Source organism: Anastrepha ludens, chromosome 3 (genome assembly GCF_028408465.1).
Source record: "Anastrepha ludens isolate Willacy chromosome 3, idAnaLude1.1, whole genome shotgun sequence".
NCBI lineage: Eukaryota > Metazoa > Arthropoda > Insecta > Diptera > Tephritidae > Anastrepha > Anastrepha ludens.
This window is the reverse complement of record NC_071499.1, coordinates 23,912,027-23,930,636: the sequence shown is the minus strand read 5'-3', so window position 1 is coordinate 23,930,636 and position 18,610 is coordinate 23,912,027. Positions and strand designations below refer to the sequence as shown.

General features: G+C 38.1%; 1 protein-coding gene across 3 annotated transcripts in view; it reads left to right on the top strand.

The window, feature by feature from the left end:
• The window catches only part of LOC128857173 (double-stranded RNA-specific editase Adar), a 40,048-nt gene extending 28,066 nt beyond the window's left edge, over nt 1-11,982 (top strand). For 2 of the 3 annotated variants that reach the window (XM_054092801.1, XM_054092799.1), the window contains exons 8-9: nt 5,073-5,192; nt 11,579-11,982. In XM_054092801.1, the coding sequence (XP_053948776.1) occupies nt 5,073-5,171 (99 nt within the window). In that variant the 3' untranslated portion in view covers nt 5,172-5,192; nt 11,579-11,982. Of the gene's footprint in view, nt 1-5,072; nt 5,193-5,293; nt 5,445-11,578 lie in introns of those variants that run through there. The other variant, XM_054092800.1, reaches the window with a different exon arrangement.
• The last annotated feature ends 6,628 nt before the right edge of the window (nt 11,983-18,610 follow it).

Genomic DNA, 18,610 nt, shown 5'->3' with positions numbered 1-18,610 from the left:
CAGGCGGAAGGGGTGAAAGAAAGTCTTTTCCATTATTTATACGAATGTCCAGGTCTGGCTGAGCAAGACTTCGCTCTTTCGATAAGCCTTTTCTACAGCAAATTAATGAGTTAAGAAGGTAAAAAAGACGTAGAGATAAAAAGATTGCCGTTATACTCGTACTTAAATCGCACGAAATGGATCTGAATCAAAAAAAAAAAAAAATACATCACACGAGAACAGTGGTAGTACAACGGCGCTAGTCGCTAATTAGGATTACTTCAACAACAACAACATATTAATTTTAGTCTTACAAAATTGTATCCAGTTTTGCGCCTCCGGGGTTTGCCATTGCCTGCTTCTTCATTTTGGAGTTTCACGGAGATTCGAACCTACGTACTCCAATTTCCTAATGGTAGTCACGCACCAACTCGTTCGGCTACGGCGGCTGATCCTTAAATTTAGCCGCTTTTTAACTCGCTTAGAATCCGTTATACCAAACATATGTCCGTTATATGAAATAATTCCATATACGCCCTCAGGATTCATCAGGTTTAAAACAATAAGGTATATCTTGGCTTCCACTTTTTCTCGATAATACCTCGAGTCTTGATAAAACATAATATAAAAATAAATCCTTTGTTTAGAGATGACTTGGAAGAAGATTTTAAAGAAGTTCAGATCGAACTAAATCTTTGCTATCAAATTATTTGCAATATGAAGTCTGGGGAAAGGCTAAAAAAAGCATTGAACTGTGGCGGAAAGATACATTGCCGAATATACTTCGTAGCAAAATTATAAAAGCACCACAAATTGACTCGTTTTTACTTTACCTCTGCATTTTTTAATTTTAATACATTTTTTTAAAATAAAATTATGGTTATTTTTATAATAAATATGGTATTATAATAATTCAAGTTTCGAAGTTTTAAAAAATTGTAAGAATACGACAACTTTTCATTAATATTTAAACATTTTTATTAAGTTTTTTTGATGAAAAAAATTGGCTGCGCAGTTTTTAGGCCATTAAATTTTGGTATAATAAAATGGAATTTTAAAGAGGCATAAAACTCGCGTTGATTTTTAGCATACTTGTTTTTTGTTGATGATGTTATTTCTGATTTCATCTTTTTTTCATTTGTACGGAAAAAATGTGAAAAAGCGTCAGAGGAAGAATTACCAAAAAATCAACTAGAATTTTGAGCGACTTTAGACTTGCACTTTACTAAACTAAAATTTATTGTGCTATAAAACTGCGTAGCACAATTTTTCCCCGAAATGGTAACTATATATTGTATATATATTGTATATATATTGTATATAATTGGCGCATACACCCTTTTTGGGTGTTTGGCCGAGCTCCTCCTCCTTATTATGTGACTTGCTACAGAATAAGCTATATTTTTTATAAAAAAAAGTGTTTTCGAAGAGCTTGAGAATTTAAAATGATTATACTAAAGAAAATACTGTTGGAATATTGTTTTTTATTATTATAATCTAGTAGACAAGTTCATGTCCGTGATATCCGGAAGACATATCCGTGACCACGAGTTATATAGTCCATTCGATCAGTCGACTACTCAGTTTTGACTACTTTTTCCAATAAATCTTGAATATTGCAATAAATCGATTATTAAGGGGGCAGATACCTGTAAACGACCGTATTTTCGCTGATTTCCATTAAAATTATTTAAAATGAAGAAGTCAATATATTTTTTTGCAAAATTGGCATACAGTTTATTTATACATTAAAATAATATACAATAATTTTTTTTTTTTTTTTTAATTATTTAAAAAAGGCGGATGTACACTCAGTTCTTCTAGGAAGGTCGAGGCGGGGCTTCTAAATCGGCGGGCATTGTAGCAGATGGCAAAAAACCAAAATTTTTTGTGTTAATTAATGTCATAATTTCTATATGAATAGCAAAAAATGGAAAAAAAAATCGCGGAATAAAATGCTTCAAAAAAAAAAAAATTAGTTTGGGGCGAATTTTTCCTACTATTTTTGCTTCGAAAAAAATATTTTTTTGAAAACTTATAAATTCACATAGAAGGTAATGTCATACAAAAAGTTGTGTGTAAAATTTCAGGGAGATCGGTCAATAACTTTTCAAGTTATCGTGTGCGCCAATTCGAAAGATATAGTTTTGAGAAAAACGCGTCTAAAGTTTGAATACAACGTAACTATACCTCGCCCAGCGCTCGAACGCAAAGAATATAGTCGTCACGGTTGACGATCCCTTAAATGCGTTGGATGGCAAGGGTCTTGTTGGAACCAAATGTCGTTGATGTTTAGCTAATTCATTTTTGGAAACAAATATTCGATCTTCATGGCTCAGTAGCGCTTACCATTCACCGTAACGGCAACTCCTTCCTCGTTTCGAAGGAAATAAGAACCGCTGATGCCGCCAGAGCTCTATGAACTTCGCGAACAAATTTTTCCAAGTAAATTACCAGAATTTAGAAGCAAAAAAGTCAACACTGCTTGCCATTCTCAGCTGCCAGGTTGATATCACTTATCGATATCGATAGTTCTCATGCACTTAAAAAAACACCCGATATATAATTTAACTATTCAAGCATCTCTTTCCCATAACAATTTGCGAAAGGGATAGATAGTTTTCATTACTGCGTTGAAAAAGAATCCATGATTTTTGCGTAAAATTTGCGCGCAAATGAAAAAACTATTTTATGGTCGATCTTTGGCTTATGGGTGAGGCTACAAGGCTACCACTACTAACATGTCGGTTAGCTTCGATTATTTTTGTGATTTTTGTGATTTTATCGTCATTTTCTTTAACATAAAAAATTTTAAATTTTCATTTGAAATGGTCATAATTTGCTTTTACACAAACTTTTAAACGATTAGGCCATTGAGCTCTTGCAGCACGCATGGTTTCCATGGCTGAGGACGTCGTTGCACGAGCCAAAGATTGCCTGAGACTCTTCAAATTTCTGTTAGGTCTTCGACGGGCCATGTTCTCCAATTCTGACCACATACTTAGTTCAATGGATTCAATGAATCCAAGAACATTGTTTTTTAGCCATTGCTGGGTGGTTTTTGCCTTATGGGCTGCAGCGGAATCTTGCCGGAAGATCCAACGTTCTCAACTGCTTCACCACGCCTTCTAAGACATCCTCCTTGTACACTTTTGCCCCGGTCTTAACCTCTTTTTTGTAGAAATGAAAAGATGTAACGCCGTTATGAGACACTCCCCACCAAATCATTACGTAGGCTGAATGGTGGCCACGCTGAACTACACTTGGAACAACATTTTCTGCGTCTTTAGAAGTTTTAGCATAAATTTTGTCGTTCTGTTGATTAAAAACTTCTTCAACAGTGAAAATTGTAGCATCTGTGAAAAGAATGTTTTCACGGCCGTTGACCCCGTGCATCGAAGAAGCTGTTGAGCGACGGAAAGCTTTCATGCGGAGATCATCTCTAATTAGTCTTGACATGGATCTGGTCGATGCATTCATTTCCTTGGACGTGATTTTCTGCTTTCTAAGGGGACTTTTGCGATTTTTCTCGAATGGCTTTTATGGCTGCTGTGGTTCGAATCAAGTGAGGACGACGACTTCTTTTCCTGTCTGAAAACATCTGTAAACAAACATTCGCAAAATATCTTAGGTGTGCAACTAAGTTTCCGCTGTTTGTCAATAGATGCCGCCAGCAGTGTGTGGTAGTCGATTCTAACATAACCTAAACGTCATAAACCAAGCTTAGACATATGACAAACAAACTGCTTCGACACATTAATGATTTTTTTTGGTACCATAACTTTTGGTTTTGTGAAAATGTCTGTTTTTGTGCCGAATAATCGTCATTTCCGGGAAGTGTTGATTTTCCTCTTTCATTCGAAAAAAACGGCCGCTGAAGCGCATCGAGAGCTACAGAAAGTTTATGGAGATGCTGCTTTAAGTGAAACAACGTACCGCGATTGGTTCCGTCGCTTCAAAGACGCTGATCTTAATATTGACGACCGTCCGCGTGAAGGAAGGCCAACCACCTTCGAACACGCTGAATTGGAGGCTTTGCTCAATGACGTGTCAAACGCAAGAAGAGCTTGATTCAGAATTAGGAGCTGCCCGCAATACGCGGAGCGGCATGAAAAAGTGATTCCACAGCATGACAACGCTCGGCCTCACGTTACCAAACCCGTTAAAACCTACCTGGAAACACTGAAATGGGAAATCCTACCCCACCTGCGATATTCTCCAGATATTGCGCCGTCCGATTGCCACCTGTTCCGATCGATGGCACATAGTCTAGCTGAGCAGCAGTTCCATTCATATGAAGACATAAAAAAATGGCTTGATCTGTGGATAGTCTCAAAAGATGAACTGGTTTACCGCGACGGTATACGAGATCGACCAGAAAGATGGGAAAAAGTAGTAGCCAGCGATGGGCAATATTTTCAATGATTTACTTGTAACCATTTTTTTTCAGAATAAAGTTGGATTTTAATAAAAAAAACAGCGAGAACTGTAATGCAATCTCTTTGTAATGCAATCACTGCAATACGATTTTCCTTAGCTTCCCACTCCATTGTTAACAAGCGAAATTTGCCACGAAACTGAGTTTAGTTTGTGAGTGGACAATTTCTTATGAAATTTTCTCTGCGAATTTATTCTCGTCGTATGCATTGCCAAGTTTGCCACATAATTTATGGCAGGACTAAGCATTATTGCGGGATGAGTTGTGTAATGTTCTGTTGTTATGGAATAAATTACGCAATTATTTCTCCCATATCGGTGTTTTTCGCTTGTTTCAGGAGCGATTTTATTTTTATCATTGTTCAAAAGTGAGGTAATTTTTCTTCGATGGACGCCACACGATTCTTTTAGCTTTTTTGTGGATGTTGAATTCATCGTATAATTCTTGCAAATCCTCAATTCCTTAACATTTTGCGTCTATCCATATGGATTTGGCTATACGCACTTTACGCCGTATTTATTAACATTTTTTCTTAAAAAGTGTACTCAAATCAAAAGTGCTTTATAATTTTCTACGATATTAAAAAAAACAAAATAAAAAACTAAAAAAAAAAAAAAACTAAAAACAAATATTAATATTTTTCTCCCACTTACAGATTGCCAAGAAAGAGTTATTTGCGGCTTTTCGACGCGAAGACTTGGGCAGCTGGCTGAAAAAACCAATGGAACAAGATCAATTTGCGCTTCCGGAATGACTCCGTTGTCACCATTTTGTTGTAAGTTTGCATAAGTATACGAGATTTGTCAATTTCGTACGATTTGTATGCGTAATGTTGTTAATCTATAAATTCATGATGTTATGCATTTTTAATGGAAGAATGAAGAGGAAATATTCGACAACAGTCGGTGAGTTGATGACTAGTGATGAGGATCAATTCAAATGGTTCATGAAACGAAACAAAAATATGAATAATTTATATGCTGATGAACTAAATGAAACAATAAAAATACAAATGTTAACATTTCAACGCATGAATAGTGAGGAATCGAGAAATAAGTGGAAGGATTCAGGTGATCAATGGCGTAGGAGCGGTAACGAAGAGAAAGTAGTCAAGAATGCGGTTATGAGAGAACGAAATTTAAATTTAATAAAATTTGTTGCTAAAATAAAGCTTAATATGAATAATTGCTCTAGAATATTTCTAGAATAGAATGTAGCTAATATGCTGGAACTAAGTAAAGCAAGTATTATGGCGTTTTAGTCTGAATCAAAAACAAACTCAAAACACTCCCACACACACACACAAGAACACACATTGATGATATCCGCAAAATATGCAATCATAACACAAAATTTTGCTGATAAACTCCAATAAAAGGCATAAATTAAAGCTTAAAAAATTTCCTGCGAAAAAGTTTTTCAAAGATCTAAATTTAGTCATTTTGTGTTGAGAAAAGCGCATTAGTATTAAATTATAGTGAATTTGATTTTTTTGGTTTTACGAATTGATTGTTGTTGTAGAAAACGCATACATATATACCTGTGTGGGTAATTGGCACGTCACTCCTTTCGCCGGGTCTTTCGCCGAGATTATCCTTCAATTTGCTGCTTTACCTCAAATAAAGGGTGGTTAAGTTTCAAGGGCCGGTGCTGATTTTGAATAAACTACAATTTTTTTAGGAAATTATTGTCATTTCTCTTTATTATGATAATATTAGTATGGCTCAATTACGTATGAAACAAAATATCGGCCAAATGGCCCATTCACTGTTGCCATTTCCTGCCACTATTCTGACCATTGACGACGCCTGAAATGGTCAAGAGGCTTTAGTACTTGAGTCAATTGCACCTTGTAAGCGTGAAAATGCAAGTCTTTATTCATAATGTTCATCAAAGACGAGCGTGAGAGGTGCAATTGTTGGGCACGACGACGAGTTGAGGTGGACAGCTCTTCAACCACACTATCGCGAACAGCAGGAATATTTTCTGCAGTACGAGCTGTACGAGTATGCACTGGTCTTTTCAAATTGAGTTTGTCTGAAATTGAAGAATGTCAAATGAAATGCAGAAAAAATCTTGACGTTTAGGTGTGGTTCACATTCAACATCGGCCCTTGAAATTTAACCACCCTTTAGAAGGACCTGCGGTTTTAAGCGCATCCGAATGGCAGTTGGTTTTTATTGGCCGCTGGCAGAAATGTAGTCGGAGGTTTGACTTTGCTATCTGTCGAGGATTTGGCGTTATAAGCAGAATCTTTCTCATAGCCACATGGAGTCCAATCAAATGGTATGACGAAGAAGAAGACATTTCAAAAACTGTGTACACATTTTTTGTTCCATTAGAGCAGCGAAATGGCTTCATCGCATTGAGATTTAGTGTGGGAACTTGAGCCCAAACTAGTGGAATTTGAATAGACCAGCGGACTTTTTTTTTCCTTTTGTCACTCTTCTCGGGAGCATAGGGCCTCGACAAGACTTGTCTTGCGTGGGTTTCGTTAATCTATTTTGATTTCTGACAGGGTAGGTGATTAGTCTGCCGCTACCAGTCCAAAGTGGTGGAAATATGCCCACCTGTCGTTGCTTAGGAATAACGTCTTCTTTACCGCTTGGAGCGCCATCTGTGTTTCACATTTTTCTGCCAGAAGGATCACACAGATGGTTGAGGACTTCGCTAAATTTGGTGCGCCTGTGTTATTACCGCAGTTGCCCGCTTTCTCTTGCTGGCGCCACTGATACAATGTGTTACTGTTTGTTTTTGCTTATTTTAGCAGCCACAATGCAAATAATGCGCTGAATTTTGTGCGGGAGTAAGGATGGAATGGATAGGTTTTGGGTTTGAGGAATGAGACTTTTTTTTTTTAGAAATAGAGAAATTAGGTTAATTTGGGAAAGTGCGAGGACCGTGCTTTACGTGGGATTCGAATCCACAACCTTTGGAATGGCAGGCTAGTGCACTTAAGCTAGACTACCGAGGCCGCTGAAGTGGACTCTTATGAAGGTTTAACACGTCAATATTTTTGGGTTTTAAATTAGTTACAAAAAATTTGGTATAACTGAAAAAAATTCCTGACCAGCTTTAAATTAGGTTAGGTTATACAGGCTGGCCACGCAGAGACCATTTTGGTACATAGCGACACCAGATCAGAGTCCTATTTAGCGAAAATATGCATCACTCAAGACGCGGACACTGTGAATTTTAGGAGTTGCTCAAGATGCAGTTCAGGCAGCGCCCAGGTAGTCAAGGCCTAGTTTTCGAGAGAGTTGGAGAGTAGCATAGAAGATGTTCCAGGGTTTCTCTTGTACCCACTTCATTACATTTTCTGCAATCGTCGTTAAGAGCTAGATTTAGCTTGCAAGCAACTAGGCGGTGCCCTGTTAGTTCTAGTTCCTTCTGAGTTTTACAGTTCCCTCATTGTTTTTGGCTGGACAATCCTGGTCAATCCTTCGCCTACTGTAGCATATGCCTCCAATGGCCTCGGTTTCGTGACAGTGTCCTCCATGCCCGAAATCCCAATAAGCCTGCGTCTTCTTCTACGCCGTCTATCCATCTAAGTGGTGGGCGGCCCCTTCTTCTCTGTCTGTGGCATGTACCAAAGAGTATTTGTTGAGGTGGGTAATCCGTGTTGACCCGTAATATGTAACCTTCCCATCTCAATATGTTGATCATGATTGTGGTTATCACAGATGGATGCGCATATAGTTTTTCGAGTTTATGATTGTATCGTTTCCTCCACTCGCCTTTATCACGTATCGCGCCCAAAAAATTTCACAGAACTCTCCTCTCGAAAATCAGTAGCTTCGGTTTATCTGTATCTTTGATTGTCCACCTTATAGCAAGATGGAAATTATAATTGAGCGATACAGTGAAATCTTAGTTTTTCCGTCTAGTCTACAGTTCCCTCTGTCGAACGACATAACCGATTTAGTACACCTGTCGTCATATGCGTGTTTACACAGGATCCTGGTAACTTTGCAATTGCGATAACGATCTTTAATGGTTTTCTAAAACTCGTAACTGGAACCATGTAGTTTGAATTGGCCTTGGCATTCCCAATAAAAGAGCTACGTGCGAGGGGTCCAGAGGTAAGCTGATCGGCTGTAGCTTCACAGCTGAGTTAGCAGCCCGATTTTCCGCATAGAGATCAATCGGTGTTAAGTTGAGGACAGCCTCAAAAGCTGCCGTTGAAGTTTATTTCATAGCTCTCATAATGCAAAGCGCGGAGAGTCGTTAAACTTTTACGAACGGCTTAAGATATGGCTTGTTGTTGCTGTGGTAGAAGTAATACAAGCTCCGTCAGTGTAGAGTTTATCACCGGTCGTCTTCGTCTAGCTCATCTAAAGGTAAGGAAACATGCTATTTCGACAGGTTGGGTCCAGAGGAGAGGGGTGTTAGATGAGTAGGTTTTAAGGGGCATGTGAAAAGGTGGTTAGTGCCGTGCGTGGTGACTTCACAATGAGATATGTCTTCCTAACCGCCTTCCGTTTCCGTATAAAGCATTCGTCGCCTCTCCTGACCAACTTTTACGGCGCAGTATTGTCGAGATACCTCCGAAGGTTTGCTGGACAGCGTTTTTAACTATATTATGGATACATTAACCGATTATTTTTGCGAGTTCAGTGTTTAGTTGCGCAGTTGCTTTGGAGAGCCATTTAATTTAGAATTGCAAGGAAATCTTTGGTAAAAAATTCACATTTTGCTAATTTGAAAACTCCAAAGCGTAGTTCAAAGGCCAAAAAGCGTAGCTCCCATCCGAATGATTTGTTTTAAGGAAGGGAATTAAAATTTAGCTCAAACACTGTTTTTTGGTTCAAACGCAAATCCTCAAAATTCCTTTTTCTAACACTTGATGTAGAGCTAAAATATTTAGAGATGAACTTCCATTTCACCTTAGAACCACATTTCGAAATAATGACTTACATGTATAGATTGTCTGGATGCTTCCCTGAGAGCTGTAACGTTCCATTGTGCTATTCGAGACCTGGTACGTGTGCCAAATGTCGTCATCATAGGTGACATCGTGTATTAGAGGCTTTGCTAGTTTGACTAGTCACGCTAGCGCGCACTGTCGAAGTGGAGGTCAACATTGCTAAGAGGAAAGCTATGAAAGTCAACTACAATAAAGCAAGACCTTAAAGGTTGACGGATGCTCGGTCGAATTAGTCGAAAGCTGCTGCTACCTCGGCTGCACCATCCGGACAGACGGCGGAGCAGATGAAGATGTCAACTGCAGGCTAAACAAAGCAAGCAAGCAAAGCGAATATTCAGCTCTCGCGTGAAGTTAGTATTGTTGTACGGAAGTGAAACATGACTGGTCTCCAACACCATCACACAGGGGCTACACTCTTTCGCCAACAAACGCCTCCGCATCATCTGTAGAATATTCTGGCCGAACACCATCAGCAACGGCGCGCTGTGGAGATCAACGAATAAGATACCCATCCTATGACAAATCAAACGCAGAAAGTTGCATTGGATAGGTCATACGTTTAGAAAACCACCAGATAGCATCATGAGAATGGCACTGGACTGGAACCCGCAAGGGAGAGCAGAGGTCGCGGTCGACCAAAAAACACTTGAAGAAGGTCGATGTTGCGCGAGCTAGCAGATGCCGACACCACACGAGACGGCGAAAAGCAACAGCCCACAACCGTGTACAATGGAAGAGTCTTTTCGAGGCTTTATGCTCCCGAGCGCAGTGAACAAGGATATAAAAACGATATAGGTTAGCTTAGGTTGCGGTGGTTGCCACTTTCCATTTGGGTGTAGAGGGATTCGCTAAGACTTGCAGGTTTATTCTAATACCACTAGCTTGGGCACAAATTTCCACTCTAATTCTCAACTACTTCGTATCTCTAATAAACGATTAAATGCTGTGGATAGCTGCAGATTCTAAGTCTGTCAGACATCCAAAGAAGTAAGAACTTAGACAACTACATCGAGATCTGGCAGGAGTGGGTTAGTGACAGAATATGTGCTTATCGGCTCCACCTCCTGCTCGTTCCTGTAGGCGCAATAGAAGTCATGGGAGAGAAATCCCATATGACCCAGGACTACACTAATAGAAGATCGATGCAGATTTATGAGGGACCTAGTTCGGTGATTATTCCTTCTAGGCCAGACCTGTCTAGTTACCTCATAAGTGAGCACCGTGGCCCATCTACTATTGGTTTGCACTCTGTAAACCAACCTGATCCTGAGCTTGTTTGGGAATAAAGGAGTATCCAAGTATATCCACACACTGGGCAGAGTTGACTAATTTAAGATCACTTCCCCTCCTAGCCAGTTCATCAGCGATGCACGATTTCCAGGAATGTTTGTGTCCAGGAACGTACACAGTGCATCTCTCAACCAGCTCATTTAGAGTAGAACTACAGTCCGCGAAAAAAATATGCACCTCATCATTTTGACCTCCTTGGACTTCATATTTATTCGTTTAATAATTTTAATTTTGATAAGAGTTTTTTTCTTTAATTTCCAGCCTTATGGCCCTTGATATAACAAAATGTAAGTTGGACGTGGCTCAAAATTGATTGATTTTTTATATTTTTCCCTTTTTTATGGAAGATAAAGAAAAGGTTATAAAAAATTAATAGTATTTTTCAGTATCTTCAAACTAAAATTGTATGGGTCAGAAACTGCATATTTTTATATTCTTCTTTCTTAGCATGACAGTCGTGGGTGGGTCACTGCTTCCGCAACTATCCTTCTCCAGATTTCTCGATCTGCCAGTTTTGTATGTTCATCTCTTTGATGTCATCGCTAACCGAATCTGTCCATCTTTTCGTTAGTCTTCCCTTAGTTCGCATTCCATTTGGTTGCTTCTTGAAGGCGCGTTTTCGTGCTCTTAGCTCTGGCACTCTTTCTACCTGGAAGCTCAAGTTGTTAGCTATAGAAATAGGTTAAATTCTCGACCGAAGTCGAAAAAGTCTGGCCAGGCCCGGATGCCCAACGAGTGTTAAAATCATTTTTTTATTTATTAATGAAAACAACATTCAATTTTCTATAATGTCTCTTCGCATATTTTACATTTAACATTTTGTTTTTAATTTGTTTTTGACCCTTCCATGTTCTTTACTTCCATGTTTATTTTCATCAAATTTTTATTTTTATTTTTGTTTCCAATTTATTATTTTGTACATATATTTTTTTTTCTCCTTCCAGATTGTTTGTATTTGTTAGTGTTCCGAGTGGCGTGTTAATGGAGTGAGCTGCGTAACAGTATTAGTGCCAGTAAAGAAGAGCGAAGCGACCAAATCCCATTTAAAAAAATCTTTACGCGTGTGGAATTTATTTTAGATGATGTGACTGGATTGCAGAGTGCCGTAGACTTTTTGTATTTCATGTAATTGCCTACTGTGAAATGTTTATTTGTATTTAGAATTCAAGTCAATAGTGCCGTCTAAGTCAATAGATTTTCGCATTGAGAATGTGCGTACTCTTACATGTTTTGTAAAGATTTTGTTCAGTGTATTTTTTGATATAATATTTTATTATATCCAATTATGTTTTTTATTATTACGTTGCTTTATTAATTTTTTTTAATAATTACATATTTTTAATAACTATTTTTTGTCTTTATTTTCCACCATTTTTTATCAGCGGACTCAAACCCTTCAACGCCTCGAATTTATGTGTCCGCAAAGTGATTTATTTGTCTGCTCCAGCTAAGCTTTGTTAAAAGAGACAGAGATTTGGTCAGTGTGAAAATTAAAAAAAAATTAAAAAATGTTTAATATTTGAGGAGGCTCGGCCAATGTTAAAGTTTCAAGAACATTTCAAATTTCAAATTTTTGAAGATCAATCAATGTAAAAATTTCAAAATATTTTTTGAAGAGATTTGGTCAATGTGAAAATTAAAAAAAAAATTTAAATATTTGACGAGGCTCGGCCAATGTAAAAATTTATGATAATTTAAAAATTCAAATTTTTGAAAATCAATCAATGTGAAAATTAAAATTTGAAATATTTGAGGAGTTTCGCCCCATGTAAAAATTTCAAAAAAATTTTGAAAAGATTTGATCAGTGTGAAAATTCAAAAAAATTAAAGAATTGTAAATATTTGAGGCGGCTCCGCCAATGATAAATTTTCAAAAAAAATTCAGACTTCAAATTTTTGAAGATCAATCAATGTAAAATGTTTGAAGAGATTTGGTCAGGGTGAAAATTTCAAAAAAATTTTAAATAGTTAATGAGGAGGTTCGGCGAATGCAAAAATTTTACGAAAATTTAAAAATTCTAGTTTTTGAAGATCAATCAGTGTAAAAATTTCAAAAAAAAAATGTTTTTTAATTTGGTCAGTGTGAAAATTTCAAAAAAAAAAATTTTACATTTTAAATATTTGAGAAGGTTCGCCCAATGTAAAAAATTTCAACAGAATTTAAAAATTCAAATTTTTTAAGATCCATCAATGTAAAACTTCCAAAAAAAGTTTTTAAGAAATTTGGTCAGTGTGAAAACTTCAAAAAAAAAATTTTAAATAATTGAAAAGATTCGACCAATGTAAAAATTTCAAATTTCCAATTTTTGAAGGTCGATCAATGTAAAAATTTCAAAACAAAAAAATGTTAATAGATTTATTAAATTTTAAATGTCTGAGAAGGTTCGGCCAACGAAAAAATATTTCAAAACAATTTAAAAATTCAAATTTTTGAAGGTCAATCAATGCACAAATCTCCAAAAACTTCTTGAAGAGATGTGTGTGAAACAGTGTGAAAATTCTACAAAAATTTTAAAAACTTAAATATTTGAGGACGTTCGACCTATGCAAACTTTTTTGTTTTTGTTTTGTTGGCTCTTACCATGAAATTTGACAAAAGCGAACCAAGAAGCATCGAGAGATTTGCTGACTCGTAAAACTCCCAGACTAAGAAGCCTCAGGTATTCGAAGCTCTGGAAAGTAAAAGCGTATATAGTCAAGGAGGAAAGGAGAGAGGATAGAATAGAGACAGAGGCAGAAATAGCCAGCTCTTTGGCCAATCTGCAAATATCTTCCAGTTGGAGAGAACGAATTTTACTCATTCTCATGACATCAGAACCTAAAATCCGTAGCCTTGCACTCACAGAGAAAGTGCTCAATGCTATATGCCTTCCCTAAGCAAGACAGCCAAATCGGGCCCGCAATGATCCCAATGGCGGTCATATGTTGACCCTATGGATTGTGCTCTTGTAATAATACCGACCATCAACCGAAGAAAGTTTTAGAAGAAAGAAGTTTTAGATGAAAGTTTGACAGTCTTCTTTTCGGGCTTGTCATAAAACACTTTGCAGCTCTGCAGCATTCTAGACCGGGTCATCGCTCTTTATGTAAATTGCATATATTATCGCTGATCCAATTCATGATACCCATAGAACTGATTCCTGCTCTGCTCCCTGTTGGGCTACCACTGATCCGCAATTGGCCAATTCATCCAAAATTTGATTTCCTTTAACCACACAGTGTCCAGGAACCCATATAAGTACAAGCTTATGCCGTCCTGCCACAGAATTAAGCTCTTCTTACATTCTTGAACAATTTTTGATGTTCGCTTTACGTTCTTCAGGGTCTTCAGTGGAGTCTGACTGTCACTAAAACTCCAATCTGTTTCCCGCTCCATCATAAGCTCTCTCTTTCCAAGTTTAGTGGTATCAAGTAAGGGGTATAATAAGTCCTCTCTATTTAGGTTTAGGAGCCTATGTGATGCTCTTCTGGAGGAAAGAATAAACTGTTTAGTCTCTGCACTGCCAGCCTTTGAGGGTTTTGCTGAGCCTGCAAAAGGATTCTGGTCCATGTAACTTTGAAATAGTGCCTCAATTTGGTAGGCAGTGCGCCTTTTCGTTGCTATCATCACCTTCATATCCACCCAGTACCCAGTCCAACAAAACGGTGTTTCTCGCTCCCAGGATTTTGAGGAGAGGGAAACATCACTTAACAAGTTTGGTTGTTGTTGTTATTATTATTATTGATTGGCTGTTAGTGAATTGCGACCTGAAGAGATCTATTGTGCAGCCATGTAGTCTACTCAAACAGTTTTAGGCTGTTATCCTAAATCCTAAAACTGCGGTGGGCTTAATTTCTACTAGGAGGTTTGGATGTATAGCCCCATTTCCCAGTTAATTTAGTCTGCGTCGTGCCACTGCTGCGCAGTCGCATAGAACGTGTTCTGCTGTTTCTTGTGCCTCTTTGCAGAGTCTAAAAGAATCGTGTTCTATCGCACCTATCTTTATCATGTGATAATTAAGTTTACAGGGTCCTGTTAGTAGTTCAGTGTAAAGTTTTATGTCATTTCTACTTAGGTTACGGATTGCTTCTGCCTTTATTCGTTCTGGATCTATGAGTCTTTTCGATTGCCGCATACCCGATTGGGCTCTCCAGTAATCGATTAGGCCTCGTTGTTCTTGCTCACGCAGAGAAGCTCTTTTGAAGCTGTTATTTACCCCGCAGAAAGGTTCAGGACCTATGAAGGGAGTGTTTGCCCCCTTTTTCGCTAAAGAGTCCGTAATTTCATTCTCTGGAACCCACCTCAAGGTAGCAACGTTTCTTTATGCTAGGGTGTTGAGGATTTTAAAACATTCCCAGACCAACCTTGATAGGAATGAGAAGCTATCCAGCGATTTAGAGGTGGAAGTAGTTTTTCCCATTGCAATTGCTTTTTTGAAATGAGGTCCGGCAATTCCAGCCACGGCACTGCAGTGTTCCCTTTTGGACCCGGTTTTAAGAATATTTCATTGTTTCTCCACGCTGAGCGGTCACTGAGGACCGCTTTGAATTTCTTGGAGAATTCTAGTTTGCCTTCCATCTTGTCGTGGACTGTCAGGTATGGAAAGATCAGGATTGAACCCAGAATTCTTAGATGCCCTGTAAGATTGCTTTCTTTGAGATTGAATAGATTAGGAAGCCTTAGAGCTGCACTAACTGCCGTCCCTTTGGCTGCACGAATAGTGGAATGAGTCCAGTGACCATTCCTAAAGCCGCTGTGGGGCATGTTCGCATTGCTCCCGTAACGCTCAGGCAGGCTATTCTGTATACCTTTTTAAGTGTTATCTGAGTCTTAGTTTGGTCTGCTTTTGGCCACCATACCAAAGAGGCATAGGCGATCATTGGCACTATTATTGTCTTATAAGCCCATGCCATCATCTTTGGCCGTAGACCCCATGTTTTACCGTAAAGCCTTTGGCATACGTATGTTGCTCTCAAGGCTTTGCTTGTGACGTACGATAAGTGATTTTTGCAGGTCAAGGTTTTATTAAGGGTCAAGGATTACTCTCAGATATTTCATGTCCCCCGACAGAGTTAAGTGGGCGTCGCCTAGTTTAGGGGTCACTAGACTTAATTTCCTTCTTCGGTTGAAGGGTACCACACATGTTTTGTTCAAATTTAACGAAAGTCCTTTCTCCCGTCAGCAGTTTGGCGTAATGTCGTATGTTGTTGTACTCAAGCCTGCAAATAAATAAATTTTTAGAAGTCTTCACGACAGTGTCCAAAATACTTGAACCACTTCACATACATAGAATCCGTCAACCACATAGGTACTTAATGCTTAAAACAAGTCAAATTGAGAGCTACATCACGTGCGGCAAATATTTTCCATCATCGTCGCATTTTTTTTTTAAATCAACAAAAGTCGTAACGAAACAGCACAAAAATTCCGGCACAGGACGTATGTCTAAAATTTAAAATTTACTTATACTCGATTTGCACTCATTTTGACATTTAAGCATTGAGTAAATAAATAGAGTACCAATCTCTAATCAATCAGTTTTGTGCTATAGAAAGGTATAAGGCAAATCAACGCGTCGATTTATAGAAACGAACAAATATGTCTTTGCTAAAAACTTTTTGGTTAGTGGACTAAAGTACGCTGAACCCGCAAAACAAATTGGTTTTTTCACTGCTTTTATCATTTCTGAATTACTCAATGATTTCAGTCATGTCTTTTGCAAAAAATAACTGTATTTATATCTCAATATTATCGCATCGCTTCCAGCGTGCACTCTGAAGCCAGCCTTACATGAATTTGAATAAATTTTATATCGCTTAATTTTAGATAAAAAAGTTAGTTTTAGTTTTAATCTTTTAATCTTCGCAAATTTATTAAGTTCAACTACGAGTTTAATATGCTTTATTAATATTGATTAAGTTTTTTTGTTTTCATTGTAAATTTATTTTATTTGTTTCTTTAATGTATTTGTTTTTTGATGTGTGGAAAATAAAAATGATTAAAAATAATTTTCCAGTTGATGTTATTGTTTTTATTTAAAAATTATAAAACTGAAAACTAAATTCTGTAAAATATGCAAACCTACAAATCGTAAGGGAAACGGCGTTATCAACCAAATTTTGTTTTTTTCTGGTGTATGTATGTATGTACCTACATTTATCACCCTATCATCATCATATCGGCATTACAGTTCGGAGTGGACCATTGCCTCCACTACAATAAGTCTCCATTCTTTCGCTTTATGTTATGAGATTCTGATCTTACGTATCGTCGTCTTCTACGTCTTACAGCCATCGTTGTCTTGGCCGGCCTCTCCTTCTTGCTTCTTCAGGATTTGCTTGAAAAACTTTTTTTGGTCGCTCTTTCGCTGCTCACCTTAACGCAAGATTTATAACACTGGTAAACCGCCATTTAGGCTCAAATGTCTACGTATGTTATCTGAAATAATTTGAGTGTACTGAATCCGAATGGACATGACAATTTTGCTCTATCAGGTGAAGTTTTCTAGATATTGGGAAAAAAATAATTTATGCAAAGATTCAGCATTTTTTCAACAAGATTAACTTCTTTCGTAAAAAACGATAGCAACGCTTCTTCTCTATTTAGATATGAGAGTATATCGTAATTTTACTACCCGGAGCAAGTAAATGTTTAATCTTGATGCTAATAACTCAGATGAAATTGACCTTAAATTGACCATAAATGGTTGATCTTGTAGTCAAATCAAGATTTATTATTTAAAGATTTACTATTTTAAAGCGCAGTGCATCTAGGCACAACTGAAAATATTATATATAAGCCCATCTGAACTCAACTGAATGCAGCTCATACATATAATTACAGAAATAGGTATGTCGCCAGAGAGATCCTGAAATTCAAATACTTATGGATTTTGCCTTCTGGTCGGAAAATATGCATTTTGCACGTCGGGGGATAAAAAATCATAACTTTAACAATTCTTATAAGATTCATTTCATATTGACGACCAACAGTGACGATTTACCTTTGTATTAACCGCTTCAAGCTACTGCTGATGAGTTTCGCCAGATGTGTGATATTTAAACCCACAATATCCGCGGGTGTAGCTAAAAAGTGAGAACCTAAATCTTTGCCAGGCGAGAGCAGGACAGCAGACCCGAAGCAATCCCAAGCTTCAGCGCATGGACACCTAACGGACAATGTTTCTTAAAGATACCTGCCAAATTCGAGAGCTGCGGCTTTGTTAGCCTTAGAATGTGCACGTTTACATACTAGTTCAGCACTCGCTGAGTTGAAGCGAGGCCCATCTTTCCAGTAGCAGACCACAGGTTCTCAATCGAACCCCAATCCTTCCATTTTGCAATGAAAGCGTCCCCATGTTAGCCTGTATAGCCATCATAGCTCATCAGCCCAGCCCTGTCCTGCTATGTCATTGTGACCGGGAACCCAAAGGAGCCTAATATTCGATGTGTTTGGATGCAATTGAAAGAGAAGACAGACAATCCACCGACAAATTTCGATAGCACAAACAACGAGCCCAAGGCCCTATTTGGCGCTTCGCTGTCGGAGCAGATATTTACACCATCTTTTACAGTAATTGCAGAAGCAAACAACCAATCCATTGCTTCCTTCATTGCGGCTACTTCCGCCTGGAAAACGCTACAGTGGTCGCGAAATGGTCTGAAAACGGAATTTTTTTATAATTTGTCGGCCTATAACGGCGTAAGGAGCGCGAAGGCGAAGCATCCCAGCATAGCTGGTTGTGCGCTGGGTTTGGGACCCGCCACTTAAAAAGCCCCCCCCCAATGAAAACAGCAACAAAGCCTCGGATGAGAACTTCCAACACTGATGACGACCCCTGCAAACGAAATAAGGAATACGATTTGAGGGCATGCACCTGGAATGTCCGGTCCCTTAATGGGGAAGGTGCCTCTGCCCGGCTGGTTGATGTCCTCGTGAGAGTAAAGGCTGACATCACTGCCATCCAAGAGATGCGATGGACGGGGCAAGGTAAGAA